At 50.4% G+C, this 22,501-nt stretch overlaps 2 protein-coding genes across 3 annotated transcripts in view; both read right to left on the reverse strand.

Moving 5' to 3' along the window:
- Window positions 1-855, reverse strand: part of Zan (zonadhesin) — a 104,651-nt gene extending 103,796 nt beyond the window's left edge. Inside the window, 1 exon segment of the mRNA XM_052754990.1 lies at window positions 786-855. Coding sequence (XP_052610950.1) covers window positions 786-855 — 70 coding nt within the window.
- Window positions 856-11,599: 10,744 nt separating this feature from the next.
- On the reverse strand, window positions 11,600-14,476 carry Epo (erythropoietin). 2 transcript variants are annotated; one of them, XM_052754008.1, is made up of 5 exons: window positions 14,464-14,476; window positions 13,756-13,898; window positions 13,149-13,235; window positions 12,736-12,915; window positions 11,600-11,752 (listed from the first exon to the last, which is right to left on the reverse strand). In XM_052754008.1, exons 1-5 carry the CDS (start codon window positions 14,474-14,476, stop codon window positions 11,600-11,602), a joined length of 576 nt encoding a protein of 191 aa, XP_052609968.1. The 2 variants fall into 2 exon arrangements, with proteins under 2 accessions (XP_052609968.1, XP_052609967.1); XM_052754007.1 differs by having other exon boundaries at window positions 11,600-11,755.
- Between the last annotated feature and the right edge of the window lie 8,025 nt (window positions 14,477-22,501).

The raw sequence follows: 22,501 nt of genomic DNA on the forward strand, positions 1-22,501 counted from the left end.
GCCACCACATCCAGCCCTCCTCCCCACCGTACAAACCCCAAAAAGAAGCCCTTCCTCTTCAATCTGCAGCTTGGGTCATAATTCCCCACAATTCAACTGCTCCTTGTCCGTAGCCCTGCACCCAAGTTCAAGGAACCTAAGCTACCTTTCATTTTCTTGCCGCCTTGTACTTGAACTCTGGCCTCTCAGCTCGGCCACCCTGGGGTTTTGGAGAGTGTAACTTCTTTGTCTTTCCCTCTCAGCCTGGATTGTCACCTCAGTTTCAGGTGGTGGTGATGTGAGGCTCTCCCCATCCTGGTCAGTAGGATTCTCCCCAATCCCACTGCCCTGACCTTTCTCCTCAGTCCTTTCTTTTCATTTTTGAGGCAGGGTCCCATGTAGCCCAGGCTTGCCTAGAACTTGATGTATAATAAGTGTGACCTTGAACTCCCAATCTTCCCGTCTCCACCTTCCAAATGCTAGTATCACATCCTGAGTCACCACACCAAGTTCCTGTGGTGCTGGGGCTTGAACCCAGGGCTTTGTGTTTGTCGAGCAAGACAACCGAGCTACATCCTCAGCCCTTTCCTTTTTTAGTTTGTTATTTTGAGACAGGGCTTCATGTAGTCGAGTCTGGCCTTGAACTCCTGATCTGCCCACCTCTGCTGGGATAGAGGACATACACTACCATGCCCAGCTAGGCCTCTTTGTTGTTAACCTTGCTGCTCCCTCTGGGATCCCCAGATGCAGCCCAGAAAACACCTGCCCCAATGTCACTGTGCTCCCTAGTGCAGCTTACCTTACAGAGGCAGTTACTTGGTCCTCGCCCCAGGCAGCCCCCACCAGCAGCACCAGAATCCAAACTAGAGGAGCCATGGGGGACCTTGGAGGTGGCCCTCAGGTAGAGAGGAAGATTACGGTGAGGGTCCCAGGCCACTATATAAACACTCGGCCCTCCTCCCTTCTGAGGAGGCCATTAAAAAAAAAAATCACAGAATTCAAGAAGTCCCTGGGAATTTAAAGTTATCAGAGTTGAAGTTAGAAACCCAATAGAAGATTTATATAGACAGAAATAGAGAGAAAACAAGAAAAGGGGGACAGAAACCAGTCCAGGATGTCTAACATCAAACAAAAGTAGTTCAAAAAGAAATAACAAAGGGAAGGGGGAGAGAGAGAGAGAGAGAGAGAGAGAGAGAGAGAGAGAGAGAGAGAGAGAGAGAGTCTCACAGAGCCCTGGCTGGCCTCAGATTCATGATGTAGGCAAGGCTAGCCTTGAACTCCTGATCCTCCCGCCTCCAAATTCTGGGATTATAACTGTGGTAGGCCAGCTAAGAAAGCACAGGAAAACCATCCCAGAACTGAAGCACTCAAATCTCTAGACTAAAAGGTACCTAGTACGGTGGATTCAGAGACCCACAGAAACTGCTTTGTGAAATTTAGACTACCAGGGCTGAAAGGAAAATCAGGAACTCTTTTAGATAGTAAGGAATAGGTCACATACTAAGGACCAGGGATCCTCATGGCCTCGGTCTCCTTGGTAGCAACCATAGATTCTAAATGCAGCAGAACACTAGCTGAAGAATTCCGATGGAAAAATTATCCAAACTTAACATTCTACAACTGGAGAAGGTGGCAGACGCTGTTGATGGCCACGTGAATGGCTGGCAATATCAGGGACAGAGAATTGAAGGACATACTCATAGAGGAAGAAATGCGAGTTGCCAGGAAACATTTCAAGGGGTGTGTGTGTGTGTGTGTGTGTGTGTGTGTGTGTGTGCGCGCGCGCGCGCGCGTGCACGCGCACACACAACTTGCAGGCATTGGCTCTGTCCTTTCACTGTGTAGGTTCTGAGAATCAAACTCTAATTGTTAGGCTTGGCAGAAAGTTGAGCCATCTTGTCCACCCCAATTTCATTTTTTCTAAGACAGAGTCTTATAGCCCACATTGGCCATTATGAAGTTGAGGCTGGAGTACCATCAAGCCCCAGGTATCATGTGTACTAGGCAATCTCCACACCGATGAGCTGCATCCCCTACCTTTTGTTTTGTTTTTCAGACAGGGTCTCACTCTGTAGCCCAGAGTGGAACTCACTGTCTAGCCCTGAGCCGCTCTCAAACTAGCGGCAATTCTCCTGTCTCAGACTCTCAAGTGCTGTGATCCCAGCTACTCAGCAGACTGAGGTAAGAGAATTGCAAGGTCAAAGGCATGCTGGGCAGTTTAGTGAGACCCTGTCGCAAAAGAAAAAAAAGATTGGGTGGGTAGTTTAGTAGTAGAGAGTGTATAGCTAGTGTGGGTGAGGACCAGAGGTTCAATGCCAGCACGTGCACACACACACACACACACACACACACACACACACACACACACACCACTTTTAAAATTTACTTTATTATTTTGTCGCCAGGCAGTGGTGGCTCACGTCTTTAGTCCCAGCACTTAGGAGGCAGAGGCAGGCGGATCTCTGTGAGTGCAAGGCCAGCCTGGTCTACAGAGTGAGTTCTGGGACAGCCAGGGCTGTTATACAGAGAACTCCTGTGTCAAAGAACCAAAAAGAAGGAAGAAAATCTGTATGTGTCATACTGACAAACAGTTAAAGATTGACGTAGCTGGACGGGATGTTGATGGACAGTTGTAATCACAGTGACAATAATCTGTGTCGGTGGAAACCTGACGACAAAGTTCCGAGTGTGCATACATGATTTTTGAAGATGGCATTTACCTGTGTGTGTCAGTGAGCACATCCACGCACACGCGCACACACACACACACACACACACACACACACACACACACACACAGATGCGTGCCATGGCGTCTGTGGAGTTCGGACGACAACTTGCAGGAGCTGGTTCTCTCCCTCCGCCATGTTGGTCCCGGGGGTTGAGCTCGGGTTGTCTGGCATGACAGCAAGCCCCTTTCCTGCCAAACTCCTTCCAGCTCTTGTTTCTGTTCTGGTTTTCTAGATAGGAACTTGCAACTTTGGCCCTTGGTGGCTTCACATTTGAAGCAATCCTCCCTCCTGGATTCTGGGGTCACGGGCGTGTGCCACCACAGCCAGATGGTTTTGTTTTATTAAAATAAAGCTCTCACCATGTAGCCCAGGCAGGCCTGGAAGGTCTTCCTGCTTCAGCCCTGGATCCTGAGACTACAGATGCATGTCCACATCTTCCTGTTCTCAAAAACAAAACAAAACCAAAAAACCTTGCTAGGCCTGGTAACACGGGCCTGGCTTCCCAGTCACTCGATGGCTGAGGCAGCATTGATCTCAGGTGCAGGCCAACTTATGCAACTGAGCAAGACCTTGTCTCAAAATGAAAAATTGTTTTATTATTGTTTGGTTTTGCTTTTGTGTTTCTTTTTGCCCCTCTCCTCTCTCTCTCTCTGTCTTTCTCTGTCTCTCTGTCTCTCTCTCTCTGTCTCTGTCTCTCTCTCCGTGTGTCTGTGTGTGTGTGTGTGTGTGTCTGTGTGTCTGTGTCTGTGTGTCTGTGTTTGTGTCTGTGTGTCTGTGTCTGTGTGTGTGTGTCTGTGTGTCTGTGTTTGTGTTTGTGTGTCTGTGTGTGTGTGTCTCTGTGTGTGTGTGTCTGTGTCTGTGTGTGTGTGTGTCTGTGTCTGTGTGTGTGTGTCTGTGTGTAGGTCAGAGGACAACCTCAGGTGCCATTCCTCAGGAATCTTGCACCTTTTTTTGAAACAGGGCCTCTCATTGGTCTGGAGCCCTGCAGTAGGCTGGGCTAGCCGGCCAGTGAGCTCCAGGATCCACCGGTCTCTACTTCCCGACTTGCAGTCACCAGGGTTATAGGCACGCATCACCACATCCATCTTTTTTACATGGATCTGGAGGTTCAAACTCAGGTTCTAGTGCTGACAAGGCAAGCATTTTGCCAGCTGATCTGTTCCAGAAAAACATCTTGTTGCTGTCTCAGAGGGAGCCCTAGAGCCAACCCATGCTTGTTTTAGTCAGTGTTTTCAAAAGGAAAAGAACTGATAGAATGAATACATACATACACACATACATATACATACACACATACATATACATACACACATACATATACATACACACATACACACATACATATACATACACACATATATATACATACATACACACATACATATACACACACATACATATACATACACACATACATATACATACATACACACATACACACATACATATACACGTACACACATACATACATATACATACATATATACATACACACATACATATACATACATACACACATACATATACACGTACACACACACATACATATACATACATATATACATACACCCATACATATATACACATACATATACATACACACATATATACATATACACACATGCATACATACATACACACATATGTATATATACATAAATAAAATAAATCCCCATTTACATATATATGCATATAAATATGTAAAGGGAATTTATTGACTGGCTTACAGGAGGAGGTCCAGGTAGCCCAGCACTGGCTGTCTTGTTGCGGTAATCCTTCTTGAGTAAGTGCTCTGGCACCAGGGAGAGTGGAGGAGAGGAGATGTCACAGTGGACCAAAGCCAGGACAGCTCCTGAAGGACTCTGACAGCGGGCCCAGTCTACAGTCTCATTTCGTACTCTGAAACCGCAGGGTGGGGTGGACAAGTGAGGTTTCATGGAAGCACACGGCAGTCAGCAGGTTGCGAAGGGCAGCGACCCCATTGTATTAGCTGTTTCTCCGGGTCATTCTCTTCCAGGTAGGCAAATAAATCAATAAATCGGTACCTAATAATTGGTCTTTTCTGTCTAACTCTCCTTCAGTCTCACACTAAGGAGACCTAGTTGTCATTCAGTTCACGAGGATGTGCTGTGGGATGGTCTGTATGTCAAGTGTGTTGCTGATTGGTCAATAAATAAAACACTGATTGGCCATTGGCTAGGCAGGAAGTGTAGGCGGGACAAGGAGGAGAATAAAGCTGGGAAGTGGAAGGCTGAGTCAGAGAGACACTGCCAGCCGCCATGATGAGAAACAGCATGTGAAGATGCCAGTAAGCCACGAGCCACGTGGCGGGGTATAGATTAATAGAAATGGATTAATTTAAGCTGTAAGAACAGTTAGCAAGAAGCCTGCCACGGCCATACAGTTTGTAACCAGTATAAGTCTCTGTGTTTAATTGGTTGGGTCTGAGAGGCTGCAGGACTGGCGGGTGGGAGAGATTTGTCCTGACTGTGGGCCAGGCAGGAAAACTCTAGCTACAAATGGCGTCCAACGTGGTGGCAAGAGTTTCCACCTAAAACCTGAGAAAAAAGATTCTAAAATGGAGCTAAAAACAGCTTCCTAATTGTCTCTCTCAAATGAGTGGCAGCTGCCGATTTGAGCTACTGGTGGGTTCCCAGTGTGCACGCTCGACCTGCAGTATGGCGGGAATGAGGCCTCTGCAAGTGGCACATTAAGCTGCGTGGTGGATTTAGCCTTTGCTAGTACAAAACAAAAACAGAGGTTTCTGGGCTACACGCTGCTTGGATAGAGGCATGGACCCATGATGGCTCCCAGAGCTAGTGGTAGACGTGCCACGGCCATGTTGGGAAGCTGAGGTGGGCCGAGCCAGCAGCCACAGCTGCTGCAGTTTAATGCAATAGATTCACAATAAGACAGATTCAGATGTAATAGTTTACAATGTGTGTAAAATATACGTAGGCTTGAAAGAGACAAAAAAGGTGATATATATAGTTATATAAACAAATACATAGTTTTAAAAAATAAAGTCTTTAAAGAGACAGTAAAATTAATATAAAAAAGCCACGTAAAGATGAATATTACACAGAGAATCTGGATTGTGTTGTCTTTGGGATTTTTAACTGCAGAAAAACATGATTGTAAAAGCTGTTGAGTTAAACCAATATATATATTTTAAAGATACCTTGACTTCAAAATTTGGATATAAGGATGTGTTGTTTTGAAAAAGAGTCTCTTTTGTTCCCACAGAAAGCCAGAGGCTATGGATTTGTTCCAGATTAAGATACATCAGGTTTGACCAGCCAAGACCCCCTGAAAGGTCTCCGATGACACCAAGGCCCAGATGATCCAACATCCAGAATGGTTTGAAGGCAACTGGCTCAGACGATACAGCCTCATGGACTACTCCATAATCCTAAAATTTTGTTTGTGTCCCCATAAGATACAGCGCCCCCCTCCAGCAGGAAGTAGTAAGAGAAGCTACGCCCAAATTCCCAAATTATATGTAATTTTACTTTGTTAAGGTTGAAACCTTCCTTTTTGAAAAAAAAAAGTGGGGGGAAGTGCTGTGGGATGGTCTGTATGTCAAATGTGTTGCTGATTGGTCAATAAATAAAACACTGATTGGCCATTGGCTAGGCAGGAAGTATAGGTGGGACAAGGAGGAGAATAAAGCTGGGAAGTGGAAGGTTGAGTCAGAGAGTCACTGCCAGCCACCACGATGACAAACAGCATGTGAAGATGCCAGTAAGCCACGAGCCATGTGGCATAGATTATATAGGTATAGATTAATGGAAATGATTAATTTAAGCTGTAAGAACAGTTAGCAAGAAGCCTGCCACAGCCATACAGTTTGTAACCAATATAAGTCTCTGTGTTTACTTGGTCGGGTTTGAGTGGCTGTGGGACTGGCGGGTAAGAGAGATTTGTCCCGACTGTGGGCCAGGCAGGAAAACTCTAGCTACAAGGATGGCTGTCTCAGCGGTCCTAATCTGGCACTGAAGGCCTGGTCTTTGGTCCACATTGGAATCCCAAAGCTGTCGGTTCTAACACTCATGAGGAGCGTCACAGCAATGGTGATAAAGACTTGTCAGTGATGGTGAGGGCAAGCAAAAGGCAGTTTTCTTCTTCCGTGTCCTTTTCCGTGGGCGGCCCTCAGAAGGTGACACTCAAGCCGGGCTGTGGTGGCACACACCTTTAATCCCAGCACTGGGGAGGCACAGGCAGGTGGAGCTCTTAAGTTCGAGGCCAGCCTGGGCTACAGAGTAAGTTCCAAGACAGCCAGGGCTACACAGAGAAACCCTGTCTTGGAAACAATAACAACAACAACAAAAGATTGGCCACAACAATGTTCAATTACTACTAAAAATAAAAACAGGATGGCTCTTACTACATAGCCCAGGCTGGGCTAGAATTCCTGGTCCTCTGCCTTAGACACCTGAGTGCTGGAATTACAGGCTTACAACACCCACAATGACATGTCTGTAGAGAGGCTGAAGAATAGGGCCAGAGGCCCCGAATCACAGGGAGCAAAGAAAGCTGGTTACATCACGATTTAGACACCTGAGCCTTAAAAACCAACCAAGCTAAGATGCCGTGGTGTCATTATCAATTTCATAGAGTCTAGAACCAGGGGAGAGGCCAGCCTGTGGGCACATCTGCGAGGGAGGGATTGCCGAGGTCAGGTTTGTTGAGGTGAATGTGCCCATCATTCCCTGGGCTGCGGTCCAGGGGAGAGAGCCCGCTAAGCCGCAGCACCCATCTCTGCTGCCTGACTGGGGATGCCATGTGCCCAGCCACCCCGTCTTCCTGCTGCTGTGCCTTCTCACCGTGATGGATCTCGTCCCCTGGAAGTGCGCGTGGAAACAAACCCCTCCTCCTCTGAGTTGACTTTGCCAGGTGTTTAGTTACATCAATGACAGAAGGTGGACGAGACGCTGGGTTGACATGTGTCAAACTCACGGTCAGGTGCCAACTGTTTGTTAGTGCTTCTCCTTAAGACTACCTGAGGTCATAAGGGCGGGAAAGCTGCCCCTGACCCCCACCAGCTGCAACACTCGGGAGAGCAGGCCCTGCACCTCACCTGGGCGATACAGTAGAGCCCACCCTGTTGACAGAGGTGTGGGTAAGCCAGCCTCGAGGTTGTGAGCATGGGGGAGCTATCCCAACGACTCATCTGTCATGTGGCTGTGCAGGTGTGGGAGAGATGCCCCCCCTTACCCCTCACCTCTTACTGCCTGTGACAGACCCTTCTCCTTACCAGCTGCAGCACTCAGGAAATCAGGCCCTGCTCCTCGCCTAGGCAGCACGGTAGGCCCTGTTGGCAGAGGCGTGGGTGAGATAGCCCTGAGGCTGTGGGAGTGGAATGGCTGGCCATACCCCCCCCCATCGTCTGCCACGTGGTGGTGAGGGCGAGGGAAAGATGCCCTCCCCCTCCCTTGATCCTGCCGCCTGTGGTGGGTGAGGGAGCTGACCTTACCAGCTGCAGCACTTGGGAAAGTGGGCCGACCCTTCACCTCACCTGGGCAGCACAGCAGAGCTGGCCCTGTTAGTGGAGGTGTGGGTGAGCTAGCCCCGATGTTGTGAGGATGGAAAAGCTGTCCTCATTGCTCATCTGCCATGGGATGGGATGGGCAGGGAAGAGATCCCCTCCCCCATCAACACCTGAGACAGGTGGAAGAACAGGAGAGCTGTCCCCTCCCCCTCATTATCTGCAGCACTCAGGGGAATGGCCCCTACACCTCACCAGGACAACATGGTGGAGCTGACCCTGAAGGTGTAGGTGTGGGAGAGCCGACCTTGAGGCTGTGAAAGCAGGAGCACTGGCCCCGCCCCTTGCTCGGCACTTCAATGGATAAACTAGCCAGGACGGTGCTGGAGAGCTCACCCTGGTGGTGAGGACGGGGGAGAGCTGGCCAGCTGACCAACCCTGCAACTACCCGGGCCCAGAACCAGGGTTATGTGCTGGCCTACCCCAACACCACCCCATTTGTGATCTGCTGGAGCACGGGGGTGGGAGGTGGGGAGCCGGTCAGTCCTGTGGGCCCAGGGCTGCAGGATCTTCATGCACAGGGCAACAACAGGATGTCCAGGAAGAGTCCCAGTGAGGGTCCAGCATCAATGGTGTAGCAGAGACCAGGGGTCTCGAACCAGACCAATGATTCTTTGCAATGAACGCCTGCATGTAAAACGTATCCATAAAGGGGTTTACTGCGTGACTCACTGTGTCACACTGCAGCTTCCATGACGAGATTTTTCCCTTCCTCCCTCTCCTCTTTTTTCTCTTATATTTTATTTTGTTTTATTCTAGGGTGGGAGGAGGGAGATGGGTGGGATCAGGAGGCATGATGTAAAAGATACAAAGAATAAATAAAAAGAAAGTTAAAAAACAAAAGCAAGACTAAAGTTGGGCATGGTGGAATACTCCTTTAACGCAGCACTCACCAGGCAGAGACAGGCAGAGCTCTGTGAGTTCAAGGCCAGCCTGGTCTACAGAGTGAGTTTCAGGACAGCCAGGGCTACCTAGTGAGACCCTGTCTTAGAAAAAAAAACCAAAAAACAAACAAACAAAGCAAGACTAGTATGGCTAGTCAACACAGTGGTTAAAAGTGCTTGTTGGTCTTACAGAGGACCAGAGTTCAGTTCCCAGAACCTGCACTGGGTAGCTCACAACTGCCTGTAAGTCTAGTTCTAGAGAGGATCTGATACCCTCTTTTGGCCCCCCCCCACACAGATAGATAGATAGATAGATAGATAGATAGATAGATAGATAGATAAACCTTTTAAAGAAAAAAATAACAAAATTAAGCCAGATGTAGTAGTCCAGGCCTGCACTCCAGCACTTGGGAAACTGAGGCAGGAAAAGCCTAAGTTCCAGGACTGCCTGGGCGATTTAGCCCCTGTTTGGTCTCAAAAACCAAACAGATAAACAGAAACACACCCTGCCTCCTAGTCTATTAATTCCAACTCCCAACAGCCTACAAAACAGATTTCACCCTTGCCGGTTCCTAGCAAGGGAGGCCACAGTGTGGTGTCTGGTGCGGAAACAGGACGGCGAGTGCCTGGAAGGCTCCCTAACAGTTCCCAACCGCACCTGAAGAGGGCACTGTAGTCCAGGAGCTAAGTTCGCCTCCCTCAAAATTCTTTCCTTTTGCAGACTCCTCCCACCTTCATTACAGACACAAGAGCACTCGAACACGAACACACACACACACACACACACACACACACACACACACACACACACACACACACACACGCACGCACATGCACACACAGCCTAGTAAATTCTCTCCAGCCCCCCAACTCCTTCAATGTGCACGTAATTTTCCCTGCAGTGGACTGCAAAAATACTCCCTTTTGAATATTGAGCTTTCAGGCTGGATTCTAAAGGTCTTGATTTGGGAACAGAATGAATGACAGCCACATAGGATAACAGCCAGGGTTGGGGTCCTGGGACAGTGTGTGTCTTCTCTGACTGGTTGTGTGGGTCTCTCCTAAGCATGCTTGCCCAAAGGTACTTCCTTTGGGGAAGGGATCCTAGGAAGAATCTGGAGTCACCCTTGTCCCCCGGTCATGGTACCTATCACTCCTGCACCTATTGACGCTCCAAGTTACAGGGAGAAACCCCCAGAGTGACACCCCCCAGAAAGACACAGGTGGTTTCTATCCTGAGGTAAGTGACGAGTGCTAGGGACATGTTGACCCATTAACCAGCGTTGGCCGCTGCCACCAGCGCCTGAAGGGGAGCCCCTAGGTACTGGCTCCTGTTTCCTCAGTGGTAGCCCCAGCCCATTGAGCACTTGTTAAGCGGGTTGGCAGCTGCCCACTAAGACAGCCTTGAATGGAGCCTGCTTATTGACCAGCGTGGGCAGGCATTGTGGCCTCAAGCCCAGGGGGTCAAGAGGTCAGACGGGCCGTGCAAGGCAGCACGTAGGGCCCAACCCCCCCCACCTCTGGTTTCCCAGATCTGATGCTCTGCTACCAGGTTGGGAGGAGGCAGAGCCGGGAAAGTTGCGGGGGGGGGGGGGGCACCCATGAAATACAGACAAGCCAGGAGTCATATTGGTGATTTCGGCTGTTGCCGGTGGTATTTTAAGGACACAAAACTTCAAACCCCTTCCCTCCCATGAAAGCTAAGAGTCAGTTGCCATTCTTTCTTCATGGTTCCGCCCCCTCTACTGTCCATCGGGACATGGTGTCAGGGAAAATCCCATGAAATCTGGAGAATTCATGCCTTGCCCCCTAAATTCTCCTGTCCCTGTATTCTTCACAGGTGCCACAAAGATTGAACTCCAAAGCTTGTCCTGTGGGGGAATCACAGTTCTGGCAGGACACTAATTGCGTTTAGATGTCTCTGTCCCTGAGTTATAAGCTGGTTTCTGGATGCTGAGAATATGGTTCAATTGGTAGAGTGCTTGCCTAGCATACATGAAGCCCCAGCTTCCATCTCCAGGACCCCATAAATTGGGGGGGGGGGTGCACACCTGCAATCTGAGCACTCAGGAAATGGAAGCAGGAAGATCAGGAGTCCAAAGTCATCCTTAGCTCCATAGCGAGTTCCAGGCCAGCCTGGGCTATGTGAGACCTTCCCGTCTCAACAAAAACAAAACAAATCCAAGATGGTTCTCCGAGTGTCTCCTGCTCTGGGGCCTCAGGCTGGCCCAGTGACATGTTTAGATTTCAGAACAGAGCTCTGGAAAGTTCTTCTGGGCCCCAGGATATCACTGCTGGTGCTGGAGTGTCCGTCAGACAAGCTGGTGAGGAGGTCACAAGCCCTTTGATGAGGGTTGGGAGTGGTGGAGGGTTGGCATGACAGGCAGTGATGGTGAGCGGGTTGGTGGATAGACCACGGTGGCGGCAGTAGCGGTGGCGGCGGCGGCAGCAGCAGGTCACCTGTCCCCTCTCCTGCAGGCCTCCCCCGTGTACAGCTTCAGTTTCCCCCGGAGGAAGTTGGAGTAGACCCGGAAGAGTTTGCAGAAAGTATCCACCATGAGTGTTCGGAGTGGAGCAGGTGGGGTGGCCTCTGGAGGTGATATTGATTCCTTCTGTCAAGAGAAAATGGGATGTCACCGTGGTGCTGAGGACTGCAGATGAGAATGTAACCAGGGACAGAATGGGGAGTGGGGGGGGGGGGTGAAGAGAGTCCTCAGTATTATTTATGTGTGGTGTGTGTGTGTGTGTGTGTGTATACAACGTGTGTGGGCGTAGAGGCAAGAGGTGTGTCTTCTTCGGTCATTCTCCACATTATTTTTATTTGGATCTGTGGATGTGAATGTGTGCAGGTGCCCAGGGAGTCCAGAATCCAGCCTCAGACCCCCTAGAGCTGGACTTAAAGGCAGCTGAGAGACCCCTGATGTGGATGCTAGGAAGTGGACTCTGCAAGGGCAGCAAGCGCTCCTGATCACCGAGCCATCTCTCCAGCCCTTCCACCTTGGTTTCTGAGACAGCATCTCTCACTGAACCTGGAGCTCACCAACTGAGTTGGACTGGCTGGCCAGTGAGTCCCAGGAATCCCGAGGCTCCAGTCTCCCAGCTCTGGGGCTACATGTGTGTTCCATCTCACCTCGATTTTGGTTTGTCTTGCTTTTGTTTGGTTTGTTTTCAAACAGAAGTGCTGGAGATGGAACTCCGTTCCTCACATTTGTGCAGCAAGCGTCACACACACACACACACACACACACACACACACACACACACACGCACACGCACACGCACACGCACACGCACACGCACACACGCGCACACACGCCCATCTCCCAGCCTGAGCTCTCAGCAGGTCTTTGTTTTAAATTTGTTATGACGTGAACTCATTGATATATGCATGTGCACCAGAGCATGTGGGTGGAGGTGAGAGGCCAGCTCGAGGGAACCAGTTCCCCTCTCACCACGTGGCTTCTAGGGGTTTTGAACTCAGGGCATCAGGCTTGGCAGCGGGCACCTTTACCCAAGGTAAAGGCTCAGCCCTCACTATTCCTTAACAATGCTTGGCCCGTCCTGTAGGAAGGGCACACCCACTCCTACTCACCTGGGCGCCCAGCACCCGGAGCAGGGAGGTGAGACTGCGCAGACCACTGACGGCCTTGTCTATATGCAGCTGAAGCGTCTCTGGTGGTTGGGAGGAATTGGCTAGCAGGGCCTGGCCCCGAAGGATGGCTTCTGAGAGCAGGGACAGGCCTTGCCAAACTTCTGCAGCCTGTTCTTCCACCTAGAGGAGGCAAAAGACTTAGAAAGAGCCAGCCAGATGTTCCCTGGGTATCAGACACCCCAGCGGGTAGGTGGAAGGGCGGGAAAGGCACACAGTGAGGCTGGTTGAATGAATGAACAGATGAATGAGCTAGCGTATCCCATCAGCCACTGTCCTTCTCATTCTCTCTCCCACACCGTCAACAATGAGTCCCACCCACCTCTAGGAAGGAGGGGAAAAAAAATAGAACTCACCTCCATCCTTTTCCAAGCGTAGAAGTTGACTTTGGTATCTGGGACTGTAATATTCTCACTCAGTCTGGGACCTTCTGCACAGCCCATCTAAATAAAAGACACAGCACCTTGTCAACAAGACCTCCAAGGGTATCGTTCCACAAAAAGCCACTTTGAATGTTACTGGGCGTGGTTTGGGGGGCATCAGCTTTACCATCCCTTCTTATTTTAGACAGTTTCCTGTCAGAGTTTCAAGTTTGAGGCTGGCCTCAGTTTATGTAGCAGAGGATCACCTTGAATTTCTGATCTTTCTGCTCTACCTCCCAGGTACTAGGAATGTAGGAATGTAGGTTTGTACCACCACAAACGGTTCATGCAGTACTGGGGAATCGAACCCAGGGCTTTTTTTTTTTTTTTTTTTTTTTTTTTTTTTTTTTTTTTTGCACACTGAGCAGGCACTCTACCAAACTGAGCCACATCTGTGTCCAGCTTTATCATTCTTCTAAGGGAGGGGGGTGATGGAAGAAGTTTAGGGCTAAACATCTCCTCTTGACCCTAAAGGCAGTGCTAGGAATTCCTAGATCTCCTAGAACCCAGTTTCTTTCTTTTGTGGGGCCGGGGAGCTTACCGTGACATTCTCTGCCTCCTTGGCCTCCAAGATGTACCTCTCCAGAACTCGACTGTCGCAGATGAGGCGTGGGGGAGCACCGAGGACTGGGAGGCCCAGAGGAAGCAGAAGCAAAGACAGTAAAAGGAGCAGGGTGGGACGTTCTGGAAGAAAGGCAGGCTGGGTGTGAGCCAGGGAGGGGAGGGGGCGGTGGGACTACAGAGGCTGGTTTGCTGAGCGAGGCTCCTCTGCCCTTCCAGTCTCTGCTGACCCCGACCTTGCAATTGCTTAGGCTCTGCCTGAGTGGCCTTCCTTCTATGCCTCGGCGCCGCACACCCCACCCCCAAGCGACCGACCGGCATCCACTCCTCGGCCAAACTTCACTGTGGGTGCGCGCCAGAGGCTGGCAGATCCTGAGAAGCGGGGACTCCTGGACGCAGGTAATTCTTACAGCAGCTTCTCACCCACCGAGCGGCGCCTCAACTCCCTAAAATCCTAAACTTTGTCCCTGTTCTGGATCTCCCCCCTTTTTTGTCATTCACGGAGGGGGGCTCCCCAAACCCCTGCGTGCACGTGGAGGAGGCTGCCCCACCCCCCTCTCCCTTCTTTGATCCTTGGCGAGTCGCAGGTCCTTGAACACGGCCACTTCCTGGCCAATAGCTTCAGATGTAAATCCTTGCTCAAACAGGAGCCCCGGAGGTCACAGGTCCCTAGCCTGTGAGTACTCACCGGGCACCCCCATCTCCGCGCCTGGCTGCCGGGGCCCCTTAGCGACCCGGGGCTGGGCCAGTGTCCACGCTGCTAGGCTTCATCCTTGGAAGATCTGTGGGACCAGGATACCCCACCAGCCTGGAAGAAGGTGGTCACCGTTCAGGGAGCGCGGGCAGAGTGGGGACGCGATGGCCCTGGCCAAGGGTCTGTTCGGGAACACAGCGAGACGCAGCCACCGGCCAGGCTTGGTCCGGGGACACTGTGGCTCCGGCCGGGGGTCGGGGATGTTATCAGCATGTGTGCGTGCGCGGGTGGGGGTGGGGGTGAGGCTGTGTGTGCGTGAGGGGTCGCCGGAGGTGGGGGCCACCTGGGGTCAGAGCAAGGGGCAGGACGCCTGGGTCTGGTGCTTGCTGGGGTGGAGCGGGCTGTTCCAGGCACGCACGCTGTCGGGGGGGAGGGGGGCTCTTCCTTGGGGAGGGGTGGACAGATTCCGATTTCCAGGAGGGGAACCCAGTGGGGTGCACGTCTATGAGATGTGCGGGAAGCCTTGACTGAGATGAGGGGCGGATCTATGAATTGCTGGGCAGCAGATCACCTCCTCTGGGGGGCGTCCTTATCTCGGGACAGGGACTTAGATCAGAAACACCTGGGGCTGGAGTCTGGAAGCAACCCAGGTTTCTCCTTCCAGTCTCAGGACTTGCTCTAACAGCCAAAGCTGTCCCTGTTGAGTTATCCGATGCAAGCCAGTAAGGAGTGTGGGTTCCTCCCCTCCCATTCCTCATTTTCCAGGACCCTGAAAACCCAGAAAGGTAACTTTCAGAACAGAAAGCCTGTGGCACATTACTGAGGACATGTGGACACGGTGATATTTGGCTTCTGCTTTTGTTTTTGCAGGGCTGAGGCTGGAACCCTGGGCTTTCCGTACGTTAGGCAAATGCTCTATAACTGAGGATTCTAGGCAGGCACTCTACTGCTGAGCCACACCCCAAGTCCCTCACTGGGGGAGTCTTGGCAGGCACTCTACCGCTGAGCTACACCCCTATATCCCCTCACTGGGGGAGTCTTGGCAGACACTCTACTGCTGAGCGACACTCCCAGCCCCTCACTAGGGGAGTCCAAGCAGGTGCTCTACCACTGAGTCATGCTTCTATCCCCTTACTGGGACCTTCTAGGTAATTGCTCTATGGATAAGTCAGGTCCCCAGAACTAATGTCTGCTTTGGGCAAGACCCTTATTCACTTTGCAGGATAAAAAAAAGACACATTAACACCTGTCGGGGTGCACCATGTAGCACGGGTGGGTTGAAGAAAGAAGGCACTCCCAAGATGAAATTTTAAGGCCTATGTGGCAGCAGGAAGGTCCAGCCTCTTCTGATGGACTGAACCCCGAACAGCCATACAAAGGCATATTTATTAAAAGTTACATAAAGTATTTCCTCATCCCAAGGTCCCAGTCTAATTTTCATGTCTTACTGAAGGAGAGCATCACATGCCGCCATGACCCTAGTCCTGTATTATGTATCGTATGCAGTACACAATAAGACAAGAGCCTCAGGTGTGCCTGAGGTGTCTTGTGACCAAAGTCATGGGATGGTTGGCTGCAAAGCCCCTTCAGCAAAACAATTCTACAGATCACAGGAAACAATCACTGTTTTCCACGAGGATCCTTCAAGGTCAAAGTACTTCTAAAAAGCAGCTGTTTGTTCTAATATCTGCCCCATACAGTGTTTCTGCTAAATTCCTACATTCCCCCGCTTCGTTTAAGCTAAGCTAATTTAACTCTGTTGAAGATTACGCAGCCACACAGTGAAGACAGCCTTTTCTCTTTCATGCTGTCTCACTACCTTATGTACATAAGTCAGAACACATTTGAAAGTCAGTAAAATTATTATAACAAAAAACAAGTATAACAATTGCTAGAATAAGAAACTTATCAAAATGATTGAGAGGATTAAATGAAGCTGTGGTATCTGTAAAGCTTTCCATAACATCCGTTCCAAACACTTCAGGTAATCACTGAAAAGGTTTCCTTAATCTCTTGTTGTAAATCATGAATCATGTGAGAAGCACTGGGGTGACTTACATGCATTTTAACTTTTTCCCAATCATACTTGCTTTCATTGAACTTTAAAGGTGTAGTACAGTAAGTTGTAACACTCCAATCACATTTTAACTTACTTTGTTCCTTTAAAGTGTCTAACTGATCTCCCAGAAGTAACACAGCTTGCCTCAAGTCAGCTATCTCATTAATTATCTCACTAGCCATCTTATTCTATTGAGCCCGAAGTTCTGCAGAATGCTAATGCCAGTCTCTAACAAATTCAGCAGTTTGAATCTCTTTATGAAGGGCCAATCCAGCTGTTGCAGCAATAACAGTCAATGCAATAACTCCCATAACTACAGCAGTAATCAGTCCAATCGTCCGATGTGTTCTTCTTAATATTCTCTCAGAGAGTTTCTGGACTGGAATCAGCACAGGAGAGTCTTGCCATGGCCTCGACAACTTTACTGGTATCCCGATTGCTGGCCTTGCTCTGAGAATATATAAACTTTCAGAAGTGACATCCAATAACATACTAGCATTAATACAGGTATGTCGAGTACAACGTTCACAAGTGATACTCTGATTATTAGGGTGCCATTGTATAGGTCCTTTCAATAATATATATGGTAATAGTACACATGCTACAAAGCCGTGACTTTGATTTAACCTAAAAGACAAAGTATACTTACCATTGTAAACACTTAACTTTCCAAAGTTTAAGAGGGCATAAGGCACTTGCCAATTTCCACCAATTAGTCTGAACTGAATTGCCAAATTGTAACATAGAACCTGACATTCCAATTCCATGTCATTGGATAGGGTCATCAACAGCAGTCTGCCACCGAGCCACACCCCAGCCCCTCACTGGGGGATCCTAGGCAGGTGCTCTACCACTGAGCCACACCCCAGCCCCTCACTGGGGGATTCTAGGCAGGGGCTCTCCCACTGAGTCACACCCCAGCCCCTCACTGGGGGATTCTAGCCAGGGGCTCTACCACTGAGCCACACCCCAGCCCCTCACTGGGGGATTCTAGGCAGGTGCCCTACCACTGAGCCACACCCAGCCCCTCACTGGGGGATTCTAGGCAGGGGATCTACCACTGAGCCACACCCCAGCCCCTCACTGAGGGATTCTAGGCAGGGGCTCTCCCACTGAGTCACACCCCCAGCCCCTCACTGGGGGATTCTAGCCAGGGGCTCCACCACTGAGCCATGCTTCCATCCTCTCACTGGGACCTTCTAGGTAATTGCTCTACAGATAAGTCAAGTCCCCAGAATTAATGTCTGCCTTGTGCAAGACCCTTATTCACTTTACAGGATAAAAAAAAACACATTAACACCAAAGTCCTGCCCTCTGGAGACTGTAAAGAGCAAGACACGTTCTCTATGTGGCAGGCAACGTATCAGAACTGGAGTGTGTGGCTCTGAGGTGGGAGAGCTCAGGAGAGGGCGAGAAAGCGCATAGCCAACTGGAGAAGTTGAGGCAGACTGGATGGCAGAGATCCCATGAGCTCAGACTTGAGGGCTGAGCGGTTTGGATGGAGAGTGACCTGAGGGATGTGGGAGGGGACTCAGGTGTATTGGGAAGGAGGCTGGGATGAGATCAGGCCAGAATGCTCTTAGGAAGGACTCAGGTTGTAGAACAGTATTGAAAGCTATTCTGAATAACTTGGATTTTCTTTTTTGTTTTTTTGTTTTTAAAGATTTATTTATTTATTATGTATACAGTGTTCTGTTTGCATATATGTCTGCAGGCCAGAAGAGGGCGCCAGATCTCATTACAGATGGTTGTGAGCCACCATGTGGTTGCTGGGAATTGAACTCAGGACCAGAGCAGCTAGTGCTCTTAACCGCAGAGCCATCTCTCCAGCGGTTTTTTTTTTTTTTTTTTTTTTTTTTGAGTGGGAAATTTCATTCATTCTTTCAGGAAATGTCCACATGTTGGGATGGTGGTACCCTCCTGTCATCCCAGCACTCAGAGGGCTGAGGCCAGCCTGGGCTACATATTGAGACTCTATCTCAAAAGATAAAAGAGGGAGCCGTGCAGTGGTGGTGGCGCACGCCTTTAATCCCAGCACTCGGGAGGCAGAGCCAGGCGGATCTCTGTGAGTTCGAGGCCAGCCTGGGCTACCAAGTGAGTTCCAGGACAACCAGTGCTACACAGAGAAATCCTGTCTCGAAAAACAAAACAAAACAGAATTATTCAAATAATTAAAATAAAATAATAAAACACACACACACACACACACACACACACACACACACACACACACACACACACACACACCACTACAGAAGAAAGACTGAGAAGGTGCACCGGAAGCCGTGGTTGTCAATAAGCAGTTACGGTTGCCAAGCTGTCAATGTGACACTCTGGGGGAAGAAGGCAGCCACAGGATTTGAGGAGGACGTGATCAAAACAAGGTGTGGAAAGATGAAGACCGGGCGTCTCCAGTGAGCTGACTGGAAGTCACGGGAACCTGGTCCTTCTGACTCTGGACTGTCTCCCTGTCCCCTTGGGCCTTCTCAGAGTTTCTTCCTGAACCCGCTCAGGCTCAGCACTCAGAACCCAGCTCCGCTCCCCAACTGTGGCCCAGCTGCGGGACATGCACAGGAACACACGTCCACACACGTCCGCGTGTGAGCTCTGTCCCGACCACCGCACCCCTCCCAACAGGCTGCTCTTTCCAGGGCCCCTGACTCCTGCGTCACTGCTCTGACCTATCCAGAGGAGAGAGGGCCAGGAGCAGAGGGGGGCAGGGGAGACAACATGGCCTGACATGGCCTGAGTCTTAGAAGGAGGAGCCTTTGGGGCTGTAGGACCTGTTCCTTCTCTCGGTAACTTTACAGAGAGCCCTAGGAGAGGGACCAGGCCACCAGCTTCTACAGTGCTGGGGCCAGGATTGTGTGGCCTGTCCCCTGGGGATTTGGAGAGAGAGAGCTACCTCACAGTGAGTTCAAGGCAGCCTGGGTTACAAAGCATGTACCAGGCCAGCCAGGGCTTCACAGCAAGATCTGTCTCAAAACAAAAACAAAGCAGCTGGGGTACGGCGGTACACACCTGTCATCCCAGCGCTCAGAAGATGGAGGCAAGAAGGGTCAAGAGCTCAAGGCCATCTTCTGCTATGCAGTAGACAGAAGGCTAGCCTGGGCAACATGAGACCCTCTCTCGAAAAGAGGAAGAGATAAAAGAAGGCAAAACAAAATTCTATATAGCTCCCCCAACCGAGGTCCATTGTCCTGCCTTCCAGTGAGCCCCCAACTTGCATATAATATATATATGTTGTTGCTGTTCTTTGAGACAAAGTCTCATATATCCCAGGCTAGCCTTGAACTCATGTAGCCAAGGTTGATCTTGAACTCCTCTTCCTCCTTCACCTCTTAAGTACTTACAATCATGCACCATTATACCCCGTTTATAGGATGCCAAAGATCGAACCCAAGGCTTTGTGTATGCTAGGCAAGCACTCTCTCTACCAGCTGAGGCACATCCTCAGATCCCTTGAGCAGGAACCTGCAGTGATTTCCCTTGGTCTCAGAAGGAAGATCCCCTGTAACCAGTCACACTCTCCTTCTTATGAAATGTATTTATTTTGTGTGTGTGTGGGCGTGTGTGTGCACATGGGCATGCTCACGTGTGCCACAGCATATATGTGGCAGTCAGAGGACAACTTACAAGAGTTGGATCTCTCCTTCCACTCTGTAGGACCCGGGGATTGAACTCCAGTCATCAGCCGTGGCAGCAAACGCCTTCACCGGCCGAGGCGTCTCCCCAGCCCCACACTGTGACCGTCCATCACAGGAGCTTGGTTAGACAACCTGTGGGACCTTGCCGCTTCCACCCGGCTTGCCCTCCGCTGTCTCCCTCTTTTCTTCAGACCCCAAACCCAAGCGGTCTCTCCTCCACACAGGCCCCCACCCCCACCGCACCCAAGCAGGAAGCTGCCATCACTTCTGCGCATGTGCCAGCTTTTGCCGTATCCGGGCGGCTGTATACGTCCAAGTGGAGTCCTGCACAACTCCAGGAGTTACCTAGCTGTTACCTAGTGTCCTGTCGACACTCACCACTTAGTTGTGGGTTGTTTTCTAGGGTCCCTCCATGCCAGGCTCCTTGGACAGAGGTGGTAGGAGACCTAGAGATAATTCCCTACACCTAGCCACCCTTGTCTCTTGAGATCTCGGTCTTCAGGATAGAGCTGGGCTCTAAAGAAACAGCAGTGATCAGATTCATCGTGGGGCTGCAAAGCTCTACTATATGGATCCAAGAAGAAAAGAAAATTTACAACCCCCCCTGAGCTGTTGCAAACCCCAGGCCGCACGGAGCCCCCAGCTGCCTGGAGTTGGGCTGAGGGAAGGGGGTGCTCTGAGCCTCCCCTGACAGGCTTCCAAGCCGTAGCTTCTGGGCTTGGGAGTCCAGCCAATGGCCTAGGAGACCTTCTGTGCTGGAAAGTGAATTGGCTGGGCGGGGAGGGGGCCGGGAGGGTGTTGTGAGGGGAGACTCTTGGCCTTGGGGGAACTGGAAGGAAATAAGAATGCCGGAAAAGGGATTTCTGTCCGTTGACAGCCCCGGGGTCACGGCACACATCTGTAATTCTACCTACTCGGGAGGCTGAAGCGAGAGAATTGTGAGTTCCAGGCCAGCCTGGTCTACACCTTATCTCAAAAAGAAAAGACGGGCTGGGGAGACGGCTCCCTTGGTAAAGTGCTTGCCGCCCAAGTCTGAGGTCCTGAGGTGGAACCCCGGCGTATAAAAAGCTACGTGCAGCAGCATGTTCTTGCAGCTCCCGTATTAGGAAGTGAGATACAGGCAGCTTGCCGGAGCTCACTATCCAGCTAGCCTCTCTCGGGTCGCAGCGACAGACTCTCTCAAAACACGCGGGGACAGATCCTGAGGAATGACGCCTGAGGCTGCCCTCTGTCCTCCATCCATATGTGCACATACCCCCCTGCCCCCTACACACACACAAAGAAAAAAAAAAAAAGCCAAGCATAGTGGTGATTGCCTGCGATCCTAGCACTCAGGATGTGGAGGCAAGAGGATCAAGAGGTCATCCTCAGCTACATAACAAGTTCTAGGCTAGCCTGGGCTACATGAGGCCCTGTCTTCAGGGGAGGGGAAGACAGGACTTAAATCTCTTTTCTGTCCTATTAGATGTGACGGGATCAAGGTTATAACTCTTTTTGGCAGACCTGGTACCCAATGCACTTACCTATAGCAAGCAGATGGTCAATACAAATACTGTAGGTGATAAACAGGTGTCTAGTGGCTGGCAAGTTGGATCAGTGGGTAGACATGCTTGCAGCCAAGCCTGGCAACCTGGGTTTGGTCCCCAATCCCCAGGACCCACATGATGAAGAGAAAGAACAGACTTGAACAAACACGATAAATTTTAGAAATAAATTAGTTGAAAAATACACGTTTACCCCTCTGCCACATAATTTTTCTTTTCAAAATTTTGAGACAGGGTCTCTAAATTGTTCAAGCTGTCCTGTAATTTATTACATAGCCCAGGCTGGCCTTGAACTAATAATCCTCCTGCCTCAGCCTTCTGAGTAGCTGGGATTGTCAGCATGAGCCATAATAGCTGGCTTGGGAATATGTCTCTTCAGGAAGAAACCGTTGCGTGTTCACTGTGGGCTCTGTAAGTGTTCAATAAAAGGAGGAGAAGGGGCACTGTGTTGGGATACACTTTCTACTCCTGGCCTACCCTGATGGGAGCTGCTCAGTGGGAAACAGAAGCGGAGCTGGCTTCTCTGAAGGCAAAGGACACCCGTTTCTGGGCTTCCCAGCCTCATACGCCACACAGAGCACAACAGAGGCAGAAACCTGCTCACAGCCCTACCTGCTGTGGTCGCCCACTCCACTCCCGCCTCCAGCCAAACTCTGAAACAGTAAGTCTCCCAGGTCTTCCTTCGGTAGCATCACGGAAGGCGACGTCCGCGGACAGTGACCCAGGGCAGCCCCGACTGCAGGCAGTGAGGAAACACGGAGTAGAAACAACAAACAGAGGCT

This window comes from Peromyscus californicus, unplaced genomic scaffold (assembly GCF_007827085.1).
Source record: "Peromyscus californicus insignis strain IS unplaced genomic scaffold, ASM782708v3 Scaffold_2__1_contigs__length_46816999, whole genome shotgun sequence".
Lineage (NCBI taxonomy): Eukaryota > Metazoa > Chordata > Mammalia > Rodentia > Cricetidae > Peromyscus > Peromyscus californicus.

Excerpts from the sequence above, each read along its gene's own strand:
- Epo (XM_052754007.1), bottom strand. Across the intron at positions 12,916-13,148 it reads ACGCTTGGAAAAGGATGGAG|GTGGAAGAACAGGCTGCAGA; the intron begins GTGAGTTCTATT and ends TGCCTCCTCTAG. Across the intron at positions 11,756-12,735 it reads TCCGGGTGCTGGGCGCCCAG|AAGGAATCAATATCACCTCC; the intron begins GTGAGTAGGAGT and ends TTCTCTTGACAG.